Source organism: Canis lupus, chromosome 23 (assembly GCF_003254725.2).
Source record: "Canis lupus dingo isolate Sandy chromosome 23, ASM325472v2, whole genome shotgun sequence".
NCBI classification, from domain to species: domain Eukaryota; kingdom Metazoa; phylum Chordata; class Mammalia; order Carnivora; family Canidae; genus Canis; species Canis lupus.
In genome coordinates, this window is record NC_064265.1 from 49,370,565 (window position 1) to 49,388,978 (window position 18,414).

Here is an 18,414-nt window from a genome sequence, read left to right on the forward strand (position 1 = left end):
AAAACTAGACCATCGGGTATATCAGATTTTGGGGGGGAAACTAATGAGTATGACTTCTGTTCATAAGGAATTCAAGAAGACCATAGCCTTGAAGAGTAACTTCCTGCTTGGAGACTGGGCTCCTGTGTCACCCTAGGCAAGCTATATATCCGGGCTTCAGTTTCCTCATCTGCAAACCTGAGACCCCAGTGTCAGCTTCCTCAGAGCGTAATCCAGGTGAGATGCTGGGAGAATGGAACTGGATGGTGGCAAATATATTTCTTTTTATTCCAGTCATGAAGAAGCAATCAGGTAAATTCAAATTGTAGGACTGAAAATAACTGGCTTGGACACTTTGTAAAATGTCAAAGCCACTAAAACAAAATAGGAAAGCTAGAGAACTGTTCTAGATTTTAAAAGGACCAAAGAGAAATGACAACTAAAAGCAATGTGTGATCCTTTACTGGATCCTGAATATATAAAGCATAAAAGAAGAAGAAAAGAAAGAAGATATGAGGGCAATTTGGGGACACCTGAGAAAACTGAATATAGATTTTATATGAAATAATATTACTATATTCAATATTAAATGTCATGATTGAATCATGCTTATAGAGGAGAATGTTCTTTTTTTTGAGGAGAATATTCTTATTCTTAGGAGATAAATGCTAAAATATGTAGGTATTGAGGAGTCAAGGTGTTAACTTATTCTCAAATGACTCTATAAAGAAATGCGATTGTGTGTGTATATACATGTATATAATTTTTGAATTTTGTTACATTTGCTTCATCTCTCATGTATGTGTATGTGTATACATATGTACAAATGCGTGCACACATCTATACATAAACAGACATACACATACACATCTACACGTGAAGGAGAGAAAGTGTAACAAAATTTAGTGATTTTATTGGTCAATCTAGATGCCGGAGACATGGCATTAATTTGACTATTCTCACAACTTTTTCTCAGGTTTAAAATGTTTCAACATAAAAGGTTTGAGGGAGAAAACAGAAAGCGAGTCTTCACTTTTGCAGACAATGAAGAAAAGAAGAAAGGAAAGAAAGGGTAAGGGATACATTTTCTGAGCCTGTCCGAGCATCACTCTTGCTGCTGCTAAGGGGAGGACAGATGGGCAGCGGGGAGACCAGTCACCCGGGGGGCGGGGATCTCAGCGGGGCGGACGAGAGACCGTGGTGGTGTGGGCTAGGCTGGAACGGTCCCTCCCGTATGGAGCCCCTACTTTCTGAGGAGTAGGACACGGTGCCATCTGTTGAAGACAAGAGGGAAGCCTGGAAATAGCCCCTGCGGAGGACGGGCTCAGAGGCTGACGGGGTGAAGCGGGCGGTCACACGGCGTCGTGGGCCAGCTGAGATTTGCAACAAGGAGCCTCCGACGGAACCCAGCAGCAGGGCTGTGGGTGTCTCCCATCCGCAGCCAAGACCCCAAAATGCCAGGTTGACAAGCAGGAGCGGCAAAGAGCCTGAGGATATAGACCGCGCCTGCGAGGAAAGACATGCCCTGCCTCCCAAACAGGTGATGCCCTGTACTCCAGGGCAACCAGTAAGCCGGTGGGTATCTGATGAGCTGACATCAGTATTCGTTTATGAACACATACGCGGGGCGGGGGCGGGGGAGGGACCCTGAAGATATCTCAGATACAACACAAACACCATAAAATCATTGTGGCTTACCTCGCCTCGGTCTCCGAACATGGAGTCTGGAGGTTTGGGGAGCTGCTGTCCACTGATCACTTTCAGGATGAGCTGCTTTTTGGGGTTGGCAGGAAGTGGGTCACCAGAGTAAGGGTTGAAAGTACCTAAACCAAGTAAAGCAGAGTTTAAAAGCTGAGGCTCGTAACATGGGAGAACCCAAACACACACACGCACACACACACACACACACACACCGTTTAAGCATGTAGAACAAAGAAACAAGTGCTGAACTACTACAGTGTTTCTTGGAGCAAAGAAATGATCACATAACGATCAGTGTGGCTTTTACCTGAGGGCAATGCCAGCTGGCATTTCTGCAGCTGAGGTTTTTGCTAGAATCCATGCTCCCAGAGGCAAGGGCCTGGGACAACTTAAAGTGTCTGTGGTGCAATTATCAATCCCGGCAAGGGGGGGGAGAGGCATTTTCTTGAAATGCCAACAGTGGAGGGAAGGGGAGTAGTTATGTCAGATTCACATAATTTTCTGACTTAAACTATCATAGGGACGGAGGGTGGATATAACAGAAGACTTGAAACGAAGTAGTAAACAGCAGAGTAAGAAAACACGCGAGGCATCAAATCCTAAAGGCACATTTGTCGCCACTTCTTTACCTGAACTGTTAAAAATCTGATTTGGAAAATGTTTAAAGAATTTTAATGAGCAGAACCCAAACAAGAGTTTTTTTCGATCTAACACTACATTCTCTTTTTCCTTTTTTGTTAGCGCTATTCTGTAATGGGACTGCACGGACTAAAGGGGCTCGATGAAGTTGTTTCGGGTGCTATTTTAATTTTGCTGGCGGGTTTCAGACTCCTCAAAGACGGGGCTCAGGCCTTACAAGGCAGTACAATGTAGAAGTAATGCCCAGGGGGTATCAGGCTGGGACTCTGGAGCTCAGAGGACAATCCCTTGCTACCCGTGTCCCTCTTTGTGTGCATCACCACACAAGACAACATTCTAAACGTCACGCTGCCCACGTGTAAAAAAGTTGTGACGAGAGTTCTACTTTAGACGCCAACACCTTAATCTAACGCTTTTTATACAATCATGTTGCAAAACGCTGACGTATCACACTTTCCAGAGAGCTGCTCCACTCAGGCGACCTGCATTCAGAGAGAGGACGATGAAGTGGACACACACCTTTGCACATTTGCTGGGGTTTGAGGACGTAGCCACAATTGCCATTGGTCTTGAATTTGGCTCGATTTAATTGCATCATTCGCCCTTCGGACTGGTAGTTCAGAGCCACTGCGCAAGTTCAAAGTTTGAGAGAATTAGGCAAGGCAGCAGCGTGGAGCCAGGGCCTACAGGGAAAGGCTCCGAGGCATACGCACCTAGCTGGCAGCCTGCGTTCCAGTAGGGCAGAGGGTTGAAGTTACTGGAATCGATGCGGTAGGCAGACGGGTAAATCCTCGTGAGCTGCTTTTGGTTGTAGATCATGAACTGCTCCGATTTCTGCTGAACCACCTGATGTGCTCTTGTTTCACTAAATGATAACACGTTTCCTGTGGTTCCTGGCAGTTTGTAATAAAGAAAAAAGAAAAGCGAGAACCTCAGTCAGGGAAACAGCACCCACGAAAGACTTTCTAATACATCAGATTATGCCCATAAGAAAATGCAGAGCAAAAGACTGAATTCAGACCGGACTAGAAGTAGCTTCTGACCAAGAAAGATCCATAAAATCCCATTCTTGAGACTCTCTTCATGGTTTTGAGGTCAAATCTGAGCTGCTCATCTTGCAAGGATAACTGCATGTTTCTGAGTCCCGCGTTCTCCCAGAAATTCAATCATCCCACTAATTCACGTCTATCTGGCTAGTATGAGGAGGGCTGGCAGGAAAATTATCTTCTAGGGGTGTGATTCCAACAGACTCTCTTTGCCAAAGATACAGACAGTCATGGATGAATAAAACTATGTAACTTATTCCTGATATTCATTGACAGCATTCATCCTAAAAGCACACATGTAAAGCACCTATTAACTGACAGCAGAAAGAAAATAAAAGACCAATTCCAAAGGAGAAAAACGGAGTTTCAACGTTAATTTGAATAGAATTGTGAAACTAGTCAAAAGCTATTTGGATAAAAGGCATAATAATGGAGAAAGATTTTGAAAGAGCATTATAAATACATAAAATCTCAGAAACAAGAATAATCACCCACCATCCACATAAACCATGGGAAAAAAAAATAAAGGGAGGTAAAAGAATAGGAAGCCCGTGCTAAAGTTTCTGCTTGGACTGTCATCAGAAGGTGTCGATCCAGGGCCAACGAGGCTCCAAATCTAGGGGTCGTGATGGATGGAGTTAACCTCCAGGCATTCAGTATCCCACCCTTGTCTCCCAATCCCGGGTCTACAATGCCCCTACTACTCCTACCCCTTCGCCAAACGTCCTCACCCTACCCCCAAAGTGACCCCTCATAAGTCTTCTGGACATGCTGGGCGCAGCCGGCCCGAATAAAGACCCAAGCTTGCCCAGAGCCTCGTGTCCATTCCAGAGTTTACTGACAAGCTCAGTGTGTCTGAACCCAGACGGAGGGACACGGCTCATGACGGCAAGGAGCTGAACCCTACGGCCCTGCTGGGCCAACTGGGCCTGAATGGTATCCACACGGTGTGTTAGTTGGAGCACGTAGCATCATCCCAGGGCCCCTGGCGTCCTCAGGACTGTCTGACCTAGGACATTAAACGCTGGCCAGATGACTACTGACTACACTGTAGAGATGGATCCTGGGATGATCGTGACTACCAGACGGAGGCCAAGAGATTAGGGAATTACAGTTTTTAATCTGACGATTTCCCTCAGGGACACTCTTTCCTTACCACATATATTTTATTGACACACTTACAAACCATAGTTTCTGTTTGTCAAGCATACGAAAAATAATCTTACTTGCGGGTTTTGAGGGGCAATGCCTTAAAACATGACAGGAGAAGGTATACTGTCTTTTTGACAAGCCACAGTCAGATGCAGTGACACCAGAGCCAGTGCCACTCTTCTGTCTCTCCACATAAGTATGTACACCACATCCTCCAGAAGGTGACCTTGCTAATTAGGCACATGCCAATTAGCATATGAATAGATCTGCGTTGCTTTGCATTGGGATAAGGCATGCATTCATTATTTATCGCTCACTTTGCCACGCGACACGGCGGTTCAAGAGCTAGAGAGTACTCAATACTATTTTCCATTAAGCTAATAGAATTATGGTTTCTTAAGGTATTTATTAGAAATCATACTCCTGGGGGAACCTGAGTGGTTCAGCTAATTAAGCATCTGACTCTTGGTTGCCACTCAGGTCATGATTTCCAGGTCCTGGGATTTAGGGGACCTCCTGCCTGAGGATTCTCTTTCTCTCTCTCTCTCTTCTTTCTCTCTGCCCACTCCCGCTCATGTTTTTTCTCTCCCTCTAATAAATAAATCTTTTCCAAAAAAATTACATTCTTCTAAACCAAATACACCTTTAGCTCCACTAGACCACTCACTGGGTTGATTTCCTAGCTATGGACGGTTATTATAAGGACAGGTTCTCATGTTCTCGCATGTGAAATCATTATTTTTTTTATTGTCTCCATTTGAAGAAAGAATCAATATCACACGTAGGACAGAAAAAGATACACTTGTGGAATGGTAAAAACAAAAAGGAGAGACCTGAAGGGAGGGATCCTGGAGGTTTGACACAGAAGACTTGGCACGACGTCATCTTTCCTTTACTAAGATTTGTTGGAAAATGGGAGATTTTTAAATTTGCATTTCACTTCCACTAAAACTAAAATTAGATTGCAAGGCCGCACGGCTGTCGTTTATTTCTATAAGCATTCAGTAACTGAACAAAACAGAAATGCTAAGGGAAGAGGATAAAGGGAAGAAGAGGAGCTAGCAGGAAGGTGCAGGGTAAGAACACTTGTGACTAGGATCTCTCAACGCAACAGGATGCAAATAATAGATGGAAAACAGTGAAAGAATCAGTGCTTCTGAAATTCCCGCTCTTTCTGTTAAATCTTCAATCCGTGGGCTAAATCATTTTCACCAAAGTCAAACTTTCCAATCAGAAAATATGGGACTTTTCAAGGTGTTATTTTTTATTATTATTATTATTTAAGCTCAATTTGCCAGCATATGGGATAACAAGGGCGCATCGCGTCATGTGCCCTCCTTAATCGAGGTGTTATTTTAGCTTTCTGCTTTCTTCTGGTCATTCACACTGGCCACGTCCATCTGCGACCTGGCCGCCAAACCAGGTCAGGTCTCCACAGTTCACGCCTTGGGCGAGACGTTGCAGTAATGCACTTGTCCTTATACAATCATGAAGTCTTCCTCTGCCCTCCCTGTGAGCTAAGCAGTGTTACACTGGCGGTCAGCTTCCTGACACATCGGACGCTACGCAGTTCCAGAAATGTGTGCTGATGATCTGAGTGAGAAGAGATTAGTAAACGGCTGACCAAGAAAGGTCAAGAATGTCTACCCAACAGAGGAACTCACTCCTTACCATCATCCACGATGTCCTGGGCGGCCACGGAGTTTGTATACACCACCAAGTCAGAGAGCTCTCGGCAGAGCTTCATGGTTTTCCTGCGCCGACCCAACCTGGGAGTACACAGCCAAGGACTCGTGTCACTGAGAGCTGGGAGGGGTTGGGGTTTGTGTTTACTCCACCTTCCCTACCTGCTCCTAATGGAGCCAGGATTAGAACCCAAGGACGATTCCCAGCTCAGCCCTCTCTCCACCACAAAATCCTCCTGATGTGGTTTTATTCACTGCATGGCCAAGAATCGGTGCCTTCTCGTGCATGTGTGAGTTCTGTTGGGAAGGGCTGGACTGCCACCGATCCCCCGCTAGCCAGTAACACCGGACGTCACCGGGCATCTCGTCCCCGTTGGCAGGAGGAGAACCTGGACTTCTGTTTGAGAACATTCATGGCACAGGTCCCCTGGGAGGTGACCCCATTCCTCTTACATCCTTTACCGTCCTTTACCGTAAGTACATATTGAATTTTGTGTACCCTGAGGGTAGGAAGCACACACATCCTCTCTGCCCTTACTAGTTACTATTTTATGTATGGACATTCTGTTGAAGTGAAGCTAAATATAAAATTTAACTGGGTGCTAAATGCCGTCCATTCCTACAAGACCTCCCTCTATGCTTCTAATTTCATATAAGTTCAGTCTTTCAATAAAGGCACAGGGCTGTGTGTGCGTGTGTGCATTTATCTGTATATAATTTCCATTCCTCTGTGACTTTATTGTATACACAAGCTGCCAGAAAATCATCTTATTCATCTCAAAATCCATCTGCAATAGGGACGCCTGGGGGGCTCAACAGTTGAGTGTTTGCCTTCAGCTCAGGGCGTGACCCTGGGGTCCCAGGATCGAGTCCCGCATTGGGCTCCCAACATGAAGCCTGCTTCTCCCTCTGCCTGTGTCTCTGCCTCTCTCTCTGTGTGTGTCTCTCATGAATAAATAAATAAAACTTATATTTAAAAAAATCTATCAGCCATAACAAGGAAAACAGCAATTAATATTTTTGAGTGCTTAGTTAATTGGAACAGGGCTTATCAGGCTAAGCAGTTTAATTCCTTTAGTCCTTACAACGACCCTAAGAAATAGAAACATGTGAGAAGCCTGACTCATCCCATGTTAGTGTTGCGGGAACAAGAGTTTCAAGTCGGCCTGATGTGAGGTGCTAGCTCTTACCACGTGCTCACCGTCCGTCTTTTCCGCTAGCCTCCTAGGAGAGCCCTCTGTGCTAGCTCTTGCGGCCCCTCTCTCCCCTGAACACGCTTGCCTCTTACCTGACAGCAGCCACAGCTGGCGCTCAGGAGGCGCTCGCGGTGTGCCAGGCCCGGGTAAGTCCCCCACACGTATTCTTGTCTCCGCCTTGGTTGATTTTCACATGTCCTGCTGCACTGAGCCCCTGACCTCGAGACCCACCCCACTTCTCTAGACACATGCGACTAAAGCAGCCCAGCTGATGGGAAGGAGAGGGCCCAGGAGCCTAAGCCAGGAACGGGCAGACGCACTCTTACCTGTACAGCTGGCCGGTTTCCTTGCCGGGATTCTGCTGTGTGTCCTCCTCATCGTCAGTACTGTAAGACTTAGATCGTGATTTTGTGGTTTTCTGCTGGAAAGTCACAGTGAACTTAACAACAAACTCCCCACATCAGGTCCCTCCACAGCATACAGAGAATGGGTGGGGTATTACGATATACGCAAAAAGGACAATTACTTGGAAGAAAACACATTAACCATTAATTCATTGCCTTACCATTAATAATAATCGCGTCTATGATCCTAATTATAATATTAAGGCAAAACTGAGGGTTTCTTGCTCTAAAGCTGACTTCTAAGCCACAGAAGATGTAGGTTTTAGAAGGCTATTTAGTTTTGCACTGAAGGTCTCTATAAGCAGGAGGGTCATAGTTGTAATATCTATTCAAATGACATTAAGGAGATAAAATGTTCTTTTCTTTAGGAAATTTACTATTCCTGCTGACTTATAAAAGACAGGTTTGACAAAAAAAGACAAGCAGTATTTTTTTTTTTTTATGAACGACTTTTTCCTGCTTTTGATTGGCGTCCACTCAAATAACTGTCTAAATCAAACTACGCTTGGAGATTTTGACCCATTTTAATTTCTACCAACAGAAGAGAAATTATTACCCACAGGATTCAGGCTGAAAGGCGGCAGGACTAAAGGCTGTCAGAAATAAAGACTTTTTGGAAGGATGCAGTTGTGTCCCAGCACATTAGAGATAACCCCAAATATTTGGCAATACGGAACAGAAAAACAAATGATGGGGAGGGACCCCATAACTATAGAAAACCCTGCCACCAAAGAAAACCAGCTTCCACAAACAAAGGTTAAGACCTTTAGATAGAGAACCCTGGACATCTGAGGACTGCGGCTTAGAAAGGAAAAGGGAGCCCACTCCGAGGTAACTGTGGGACCACATCACCCTCCAGAATTTTTCTTACTCAACAAATAAAACGCCCGGCCATACTGCCGGCATAAACACACTCAAGTCCATTGCACTGACAGGAAGGTGTCAATTTGGTCTAGAACCTTCTCAGGTATTACTGATGTTTTGAGAACCTCAGAGTGCACGGTGTGGGGACACTAGCATCTGATGATCTCACGTTCCAGCTTGGCCTCTCACCCAGCGGGTAGGTTTGCTAACCTCTCGCTCCTTTGTGTGTGTGTGTGTGTGTGTGTGTGTGTGTGTGTGTGTGTGTGTTTAAAGGAAAGGGCAATAACTATTTTAAAGGATTATTGTTATGATGATTAAATAACATGGTGTGGAAAGCCATTCTCTAAGCTACAAAATACTGACTTTCTCTTTTTCTTTTTTCTTAAGGATTGTATTTATTTGTTCATGAGAGACAGAGAGAGAGAGAGAGAGGCAGAGACACAGGCAGAGGGAGAAGCAGGTTCCATGTGGGAAGCCCGACATGGGACTCGATCCCAGGACCCTGGGACCACGAGCCAAAGGCAGATGCTCAACCACTGAGCCTCCCAGGTGCCCAAATACTGATTTTCAATATAAATATTCCTCATATTTAGAAAAATATTACTTTATGTGAATATACCATAATTTTTATTCATTCTATTGTTGACAGATATTTGAACTCTTTCCTGTTGGTACTATTACGACTAATGCCACTATAAACATTAGGTATATGCCACGAGGCTGAAACACAACAATGGAACTGATAAGACACGGTACGTAATACAGCTTTAGGAGATAGTGTGAATTAGTGTGAAGTGACTGCACAAACGCACACTCCCATTAGCAGTGTATAAAGTTGAAGTTGCTTGGCGTCCTCACTAACCCTTGGTGCTGTCAATCATTTTATTTCTACTATTGTGAAGGGTATATACGAAATCTCATCATCATTTAATTTGCACTTCCTAGAGGATTGATAAGGGTGAGCACCTTTTCTGTACTAGCCTTTTGGAAATCTTCTTTTGTGAAAGGCCACTTAAGTTTTTTGCCCTTTTAATAAAAATTATGGAGGCGCCCGGGTGACTCAGTCCAATAAGCATCTGACTCTTGGTTTCGGCTCAGATCTTGATCTCATGGGTTGTGGGACTGAGCCCCTCCCCCCCCCCACATCAGGCTCTGGGCTCAGCAGGGAGTCTGCTTGAAAATTCTCTCCCTCTGCTCCTCCCCCTGCTTGTGCATGCTCTCTCTCACTCTGTCTCTCTAAAACAAGTCTTTAAAAAAGATTATGGTATCTTTTTATGGATTTGTAAGAGTTCTTTATATATCCAGGATAGAAGTCCTTTGTTGGATATGTGTATCAAAAATACTCTTCCCAAGTAGGCTACTTGCTTATTAAGTAACAGTAGTTTCTCAATCTTTATCTTTATCAATTTTTGTCTTTTCTGGGGTCCTATTTAAGAAATCATCAGTTATTCCAAGGTTATGATGATACTGTCCTGTCCAGTCTCTTGTTTAATTGGGTTATGCACATTTGTCACTCTTAATTCATACCTTATGTTTTCCAAAGTTGGTCATGAGGGATCGTCCATGTGATTTCTTCCCATTTTCCTTCACATCTGGATGCTGAGTAAATAAAAACATGATATGACTATTTTTCTTCCTTGCTTTTGTTTTTTCCTTAGTTCTGGTGGAATGGCAGGGAACCCTCTCTGCCTTCTGCCTTAGGTAGAACAAGCAGGTCCTGTTCATTTTTTTCCTGTCCCACACCATCACTACCCCAAAAGTTGTGGAGTCTGCCTCAAGAGAGGGAGACGCTGGAATGGAGAAGTGTGGGCGCCAACCGGGAGATAGTAACTGCCAACAGCTTCCCCAAAACTGGTGTCAAGGGCCTCTCAGGAATGTCCAGCTGTGCAGGATCTCTACAGCACACGATGTATTCTTTTGAATGCTCTTAATGGGGATAAGTCATTTTGAGTTAAAAATAGATTAAATTTTGAAAAATCACCAAAAGTCTTTAAGTACCAAGTCTGTTGAATAAAAAATAATAATAACAATCGCATTGATCGAATATTGCTACTTGGGATTTTAAAACATTAAAAATAAATAAAACCCACGTGCATCTACTAGGTAGTAAGATTGCTTTTGTTTGTTTAAGTTAACCACAAGAGAGCTTATCTGTTCATTGAAATTAACTCCTGTAGTTGAGCATTTGGAAGAGGTATTTGTAGCCTCTGACATTTTCTTCATGTGGCTTAATTTTCCAGGGTAGAGATCTCATCGCTCAAGTCTATTTCTCATTAGGGGAAAGAAAAGGCCACTCTGCCAAAAGGGTTTAGACTCTTTCTCAATTGTCATCCCTAAAACTCTGTATTAGCTGGTTCGTGGCTAATGACATGCTGCAAGGAGAGATCGGCAGGCCCCATCTTCCTGGGACTTCTGGCCAAGCAAAGAAGCAGAGACAACCACAGAAATGGAAATAAATGTGTGTGAGCAAAACTACCTAAAACCAAAAGGCCAGGGAGGCGCTGACATATATCCATAGAGACTAACTGAAGATGTAACTGGCAGTGGGGACAGGGGAAGGTTAAGAATTGGCTGGGGAAAGGGACAGTTCAGAAAATGCGGGGCGGCTGGGAGGGGGTTTTTACAGGGTAATTTCATTTGCCTGGTTAATGTGCATGGACTGCTTTTGAAGATCTACTCAAGCTGATCATCAACTGTACAAAAACCCTGGAGTTAAGAAGGTAGCTCGATATGGTCACAAGAGCCACACTGCAACAGCAGTGGTAAAAACCTCAACACTCTACAGCCCAGTGTATTAAAGTCACAGGCTCCACTTTATGGGTCTAATGCATTCTTAGAGTCACCCAGATTTAACGGAAAGGAAAAAATAAGAAACAGGGGGATGAGGTTTGCTCCACGACATCTTGGAAATTTGAGATCCCTTACCATCTTACCTGATAGGCAAGTTATCATTAGGATTTCTTAACGTGAATAACAAAAGGAAGGTGGGTTTAATTTGTTTCATCCCAAATCTCCAAGACCCGCGGTGGCCTGTCCAATTGGAGTGATCTAGGAGGATGGAGCAAAGCCTTCTCCAAAAGCCTTCAGGGGAAATGAGTGGCCCAGATTAGCCAATGAAAATTCACTAAGAACAAGAAGCAGAAATTAAGGTGAGCCAGCTGAATGAGGTAATTTTACAGACATTGGTGTGGTTAAAACTAAATGGTTGGAAGGGGAAAGTGGAAGGGAAGGAGTTTATTGCTATTTACAGAAATTTTTAAGAAAATTCAGAGCGGGGGGCACCTGGGTGGCTCAGTCAAGTTAAGCGGCTGCCTTCGGCTCAGGTCATGATCCCAGGGTCTTGGGATCGAACCCACGTCAGGTTCCCTGCTCACTGGGGAGGCTGCTTCTCCCTCTTCATCTGCCCCTCCCTGTATTCATGCTCCTTCTCTCACAAATAAATAAATACATAAAATCTTTAAAAGAAAAAAAAGAAAGAAAATTCAGAATTGTATGATCAGTGGTAAGGGCAGTCACACTGTAATTCATATTTCAGTTGCCTCCCCAGTGTTCCATTCTGCCTCTCTAACATGTAGCGTCAGAGGGCCTAGCTAGCCTCGGCACCACTTCCAGGTAACTTCTCTTTGACACTAACCAGCCAATATTATCCTATATCCTTGGCAAGCTATTGTTCCACGTGTTCGAGGCCACGGTGATTAGGTTAGGGGTGGGTGCATGAGCTAAGCTGCCCAACCAGAGCTCAGCACAAACTCTAGAGAGGAAGGGTGGTCACCCCATATGGTCCTCCCTCTGCCTGGTGATCCCTGAGTCCAGGAGGACAGGCCGCAGGAGCAGGGATGTCTGCTACTAGCTGAGCCAGTAACTTCCCAAATCTCCTCTGGGCCAGGATAAGAGCCCTCAATGCCCTGCAGTGATAATATCAATAAGCCCACCCTCCTTTTTCCTTGTCCATTTCGGATATTTCTATTAGAAAGCAGAGTTAAAATATCAGCCAGAGCCCAAATCATTTATTCACTCAACAACATCTTCTGGAAGCTGTACTACGGCCCAGGCACTATAATGAGTTGGAAACATAATGGTCATTTAAGACTGGCGTGGTTCTGGTCTTCATGGAACCTATAATCTAGTTGAGAAGATAGATATTGAGCAAATAATTGCAAATGTGTTAAAGTGTTAAAAAAAAAAAAAAAGCTTCAGAAAAGAGAAGCTATCACAGGCTATCACGGACGATGTAAAGTGGACAACGAATCCAATCCCGGGTCAAGGCAGGACTCATTCGGGGCTTCGCACTGAAGCTGGAATTTACAGGTAGGAGTGTCAGCCAGAGCAGATGTAGGAATGGAATGTTCCAGGCGGAGGGAAAGGCCGTGAGGAAGACCATGGCACACAAACAGCTGTGGTCGGTGGGGCGACTGTGGGAAGCAGCGTGACAGGAAAAAGGGAAGATCTGAGCAGGAGACAAGGATGCAGTGACGCAGGTCCCTGAGAGCCTGGTTAGGGTTTGTAGTCACCCTCATCACAACGGAAGCCACTGAACACTCTGAACGGTCGAGGGACGTGAGCAGATTCACATTTTTAAGACATCACGCTAGTTTCAGAGCGGAGAGGAGACTGAAGGAGGGCAAGAAAGGCGCAGGTGACGGCTGACACGGGCCTAGACAGGGACCCAGCCACGGACCCGAGGAGTGAAAGGGATGGAAGATGCGCTCAGGGTGCACAACCAATGCAGCACGGAGAGCAACGGGTGGGGAGGGGTGGGGGGCACCTGGGGGTTCGAGCCCGCCCCCCAGCTGAGCAGGCAGGCAAGCAGGGTGCGGGGCCACTGTGTTTGGTCCCCGGGGTCCCGGTGAAGCAGGTTCTCCGGTAACTTCCACCTCCCGCCCGTGCGCGTCTAGTAACTTCTCGCATCCTTTTGCCACAGGGGGTTTTCACTTCTCGAGGGGTATGAGGATGCAAACGGAAGAGACCGGAGAGGTTCGCAGGTGGCAAATGACCAGAAACAGGAGTACGAGGTTCTGTCTTTTTTTCCTGCTGGAGGACACGTACGGGCGGGAGTCATACACCTGTTTCGGGTGTGCGTACCTGCTTCAGGTGTGCATTTAGGCCTTCGTGTGTGGCCCTCAGTAGCGCCCTCACTGTGAAGCTATCGGGATCTTCCTTGTCTCGGATTTGAGATTCTTTCAACAGTGACTCCAGTTTTTTCCTTATGAAAGACTCCACCTGATGCTCAGTGGTCCCATTATTCTGCAAAGAATCAAGCAGCAGAAATTATTTCCCTTAAGAAACACAGAATCAGAACGCACCCTACGTTCACGCCGACTTGGCTTCTATAATCTGATTAGCTTTCAATTGCCTGTAAGAGGGTAAGCACATCGTATCGTTTTTGGTCCTTCCCGCTCCTCCCCAAAACAATAATCCCCCCCAAAAAAAGTAATGATTTCTATGACCCTATTCCACCCTCAAGAACCTGGCAAGGTCTCCTTTCAGAGATGCAGCACCTGATGTTCCAAGAAATTAAGTTGCTCGAGGTCACAAAGCTAGTAAGGAGCTGAGGCAGGATTTAAGCCCAGGCCTCCCAAGTCCTTCCCACCAAGCCACGTTGCATTTTCGAGAAAGAGAAGGTGAAGGAGAGAATTTGAAAACTAAGTTTTCTATTTCTACATAGGGAACTTTGAGCAAAAAATAGGCTACTTAAAAAAAAAAAAAAAAAAGTCACTTTGTTCACTACGGGAGGGAAAAGAATGCGATGGAAATCTCCGGAATTGAGGATTATTCTGAGATAACATTTTCTTTCCTATGTCTGATCCCAACGTGTAACTAAAGGGAACTCACTACTGACCTGTGCCACGATTCGGCATTCACATTACTTTAAGATCACAAATAACTTCAAATGTTTTGGACGATAAAGCGGTGCTCAGGTCCAGATGACAATTTAGGGGATCTTGAGGTGATCAGGGGACACAGATTTCCTTGAAGCCTTTCTTAGCACGACCTTTTGGCCACCCTGCCCTGCCCGACACCGGCGGCCCCGGGCTCCTCAGCTCCTTTCACGTCCCCCGGGACCCAGCCCCGCCGACAGTGAAGGAAAGCGGTCCTCCTGCACGGCCACAGCGCCCGCATTCCTCGCCCAGAGCTGAAGGCCTGTCTTCTCCTCGCACGTCTGTTGCTAAGACATCATTCTATCTGAAACCTGTAGAACCAGGCCGCTGCCTAGCCACGTCTTCTATTCTCACGAAGTCTTGTAAGAGGAAGCCCTATAAATGCCAAAAGGGGAAATCTGGGAAAATAAGCCTACATCAGAAGAGGTTGCTGGCCGTCCCTGTGTTACAATCCCACTCGTGAGGGTCTTTAAACTTAGCCAGCTAACAAGGCACCTCACTGCAGCGAAGGCCCTCGCGTCCCGGAGGCGATGCGGAGACGGAAAAGCTGATTTGTCTGGACGCCAGTGCCCGCACCGAAGCACGGACGGCCAGTCCAACTGCAGTTCTGAGGAGCACCGCGCCCCTGCCCGCGCGGCCAAGACGATCTCTAAGCAGAGGGCGAGATGTCTAGGGCTCCGCAGCAGCGATGGAGAGAGCGGCTCTCCGTCGTCCAGGGTTCCAGGGGCGCACAAGTGAACTTGGAGCACAAGGCCACGGAGCAGCCAACTGGCAGATAGAGCTGGAAGTGTACTTTAGGGCCCAACGGCAGAGGTACGTGAGTGCCGGAGGCACGGAGCTGCTGAGTAGTATTTTAGAAATAGTATTAACCTGGCCACGTGTGCCGAAAAACAGGACAGGGGCCTAGGGAGGCAAAGCCAGACACGCTGGCTCCCGCTCCCAGCACCAGGAGCACCTAGCACCCAGCACCTAGGCCAGGGTGCTAGGGAGGGATTTAACAAAGATGAGAGCTTGAGAGCAAGACTTCAACAAACCCACGCGGCTGCTAAATGCCAGGTGAGGAGCCAGGACTAAAGCCCAAGCTCAAAAAAAAAAAAAAAAAAAAAGGCCAAGCCCACCGTCGCAGAACCCTCGCTGTCACAGAGAAGACAGACGCATGAAGGGCTAACTACTCAGGCAGGTGCAAGCGATGGACGTAAGGTGCAGCGCACACAGAGGAAGGGCTCGTCCTCCAGCCTTGGGGAGGACTTCCAAGAGCCGAGGAAACTGAGCCACGTCTTAGACGATGGGTATATTAATTTCCGGTGGCTGCTGTAACAAGTTGCCACAAATCTAGTCGCTTAAAACGGTAGAAATATGTTGCCTCGCGGTCCTAGAAGTCAGAAGCATGACATCAAGGTGTCAGCAGAGGGAGACTCCTCCCGCCCCCTTGCTTCTTCCAATTTATGGTGGCTCCTAGCGTTCCTCAGCTTGTCAGCCTGACTCCAGTCTCTGCCTCTGTCTTCACGTGGCCTCGTGCGGCCCCTGCTTCCGCTGCGTCCTCTCCTCTTCTTATGAGGACGTTGGGCCTGTCATTGGATCTTTAAAGCCCACCTGGTGAATCCAGGGTGCTCTCATCTCCACAGCCCTCACCTAACAACATCTACAGAGACCTCCGTTCCAAACAAGGCCACAAATCAACCTCCTACAATGAAGGAGGGTTGATTATAGGGCAGAGAGTAGAGTGACAGCATCCCAACACGAGTGAGAGCGTAGGGAAGACAAACAGGATCAGTAAGAACTAGGAAATCAGATGGACACGGGGGGGGGTGGGGGGGGAAGCACAGGAAAATACAGAAAAAAAGCAGCTAAGACTGTATATATCGTGCAAGGATTCACAAAATACAAGCATACGATGACACTTCGTGCAAGCTGCCCAACACCTCTAAAGTGGCGGCCGCTGGGTTAGCCAAACTTAGTCATGACGTAGAAGCAGAAAGATTCAGAACTTGTCCAAACACACGTGCCCGGGAAGCGGCCGCAGACGGACTGGAACCTAAGGCTCCCGATTCAGAATTCTGGGTGCATCTCGCCGCATCATGCTGCAGCCACCCCTCGGATACTGTCACAGAGAAAGACCAATGCCTGGGGCAGAGGAGTGGCGAGCAGGCTCGTATGTCGACGACCGTTGTTCCTACAGGACATCCGGGGAATGCAGCCCCGCGATCCCTCTGGGGGAATGGCAGGCTTCACTTAAGATTGGAAGGAGGAGAATCCCAGGGGCCCGACTCCCAACACAGGATCGGGTGAGCGGGGGGCCCGGCGGGGAGCACGTCTGTTGGGGGTAGCAGCTGGCACGCCCAGGGCACGCGGCGGCCCCCGGGAAGCCTCGGTGTGCTCCCCCGACTCCGGGGTGCAGGGAGGCTTAACACCGAGGCCTGGGCTATTCCTTCACACCCTCCAGAGTCTGGGCGCGCTCGGGGACCGCATCCCGCTGCCCTCGGGCCCTGGGGTGGCCGCTGGGCCCCACGGGGCCGTGGTGCACCTGCAGCGCCGGGCTTCTCCCCTTGGCTCCCTGAGCCAGCGGCAGAGGAAGGAGGCTGCAGCTGCCGGGGGGGGGGGGGGAAGCAGCCCCTTATCTGCGTGGGAGTAGTCACCACCGGAGAAGAAATCGGGGTCCCTAATTCCCGTGTCTGCGAGGTCACTCTCATCTAGGAGAATCCACCAGAAAGCTGGAATTCCCCCAAACGTGTTCTGGTTTTTTCTCCAGGGTGAGATTGACAGGCGCCCAGGAAGGCGGAGGGGGGTGCGGGGGGAGCCCAGAACCACAGGCCTGGCTTGGGGCTCAGGAGCAGCAGGGAAGGGGAGCCGGCCCCGGGCTGCCCCCTCAAGAGGGGCCCTCCTCAAGGGGAGCCCCCGATCCCACGGCCAGGCCCAGGGCCCTCGGAGGCCCCGGGCCTTCCAAAAGCTCCCCTGTTGCTCTGCCACCCAAGCCGAGGACCTTCACCCCGAAACCAAGCAGGAATTTGGAGGATCTCACCTCCCCGGATGCTCTGTCCCCTGCCCCAAGACAGCACGTGTCTCAGCCCCCCTGGGAAGGCCTCAGGGCTTCCCGCGCCTGGGATCTCGAAGTCTTGGGCTCAACGACGGCTTCTCTGAGGTTCACATCCGGGCGTCGGCTCCCTCGCGCCTTCAGCTCCCTCCGAGCACCCTCTGGCCCGGCCTGGCCGGGACCCACGTTGGCAACCACGGGGCTGCTCCTGCCGCTCTTGTCACTGATGGTATCTGATGTCACGTGCCAGGAGTCGCTCGGGGTTCTCCACAGGGTGACCGCACGAGGGCTCACTGACAACCTGTCGGGAGGCCTGGTGTTTCTGGGGTGGGCGGCATGTACAAGACCCACCGAGAGCTAGGACTGGGGCCTACGAGACCGGCCCCATACAGGCCCCCAGAGCACAGGGAGGAAGATAGTGAATGACTCGGCGAAGGGGAAAAGAAATACAGGGGTGGAGTCTATAAGTCACCCTGACATGAGAGGACCCCGTAGAGATGAATAATGGTGAGCGGGCCCCACCGAATCCGATCTGTTAGATAACCGTGCCGCGCTTGAAAGGAAGCTGCTTTCCCCTGTGTTTTTGAGCCGTTGTGATTCTTGAGGCACTGAACACACTGGCTTGTCCGTGGAGCTTATATATCACTGCCTGGCTTCTCTTGATGGCTGAAGCCACAAAATAATATGAGGCAGAAGCTTAAAGGGTTCAACTAATTCAACAACAGAGAGAATTTATTACACGCCGCCCTCCCACCCCACCCCACCCCACCCCGGTCGTGGGATCGAGCCCAGTGTCCACTCAGCACACAGTCTGCTTCAGATTCTCCCTCTCCCTCTC

The 18,414-nt window shown here is 47.9% G+C and overlaps 1 protein-coding gene and 1 long non-coding RNA gene across 7 annotated transcripts in view; one reads left to right on the forward strand and one right to left on the reverse strand.

Annotated features, from left to right (window-relative positions):
• The window catches only part of PLCH1 (phospholipase C eta 1), a 203,727-nt gene that overhangs the window by 11,635 nt on the left and 173,678 nt on the right, over positions 1-18,414 (reverse strand). For 3 of the 6 annotated variants that reach the window (XM_049099691.1, XM_049099694.1, XM_049099693.1), the window contains 7 exons: positions 13,749-13,910; positions 10,194-10,265; positions 7,725-7,819; positions 6,189-6,286; positions 3,033-3,212; positions 2,839-2,946; positions 1,678-1,802 (listed from right to left, as the gene is read on the reverse strand). In XM_049099691.1, coding sequence (XP_048955648.1) covers positions 1,678-1,802; positions 2,839-2,946; positions 3,033-3,212; positions 6,189-6,286; positions 7,725-7,819; positions 10,194-10,265; positions 13,749-13,910 — 840 coding nt within the window. The remainder of the gene's footprint in view (positions 1-1,677; positions 1,803-2,838; positions 2,947-3,032; positions 3,213-6,188; positions 6,287-7,724; positions 7,820-10,193; positions 10,266-13,748; positions 13,911-18,414) is intronic. The other 3 variants (XM_049099696.1, XM_049099695.1, XM_049099692.1) reach the window with 1 other exon arrangement.
• LOC125753400 (uncharacterized) lies at positions 83-12,092 on the forward strand. Its single transcript, XR_007405124.1, has 6 exons — positions 83-216; positions 956-1,554; positions 2,422-6,675; positions 9,054-9,215; positions 9,316-9,418; positions 10,907-12,092. It is a non-coding gene; the product is annotated as an uncharacterized LOC125753400 (long non-coding RNA).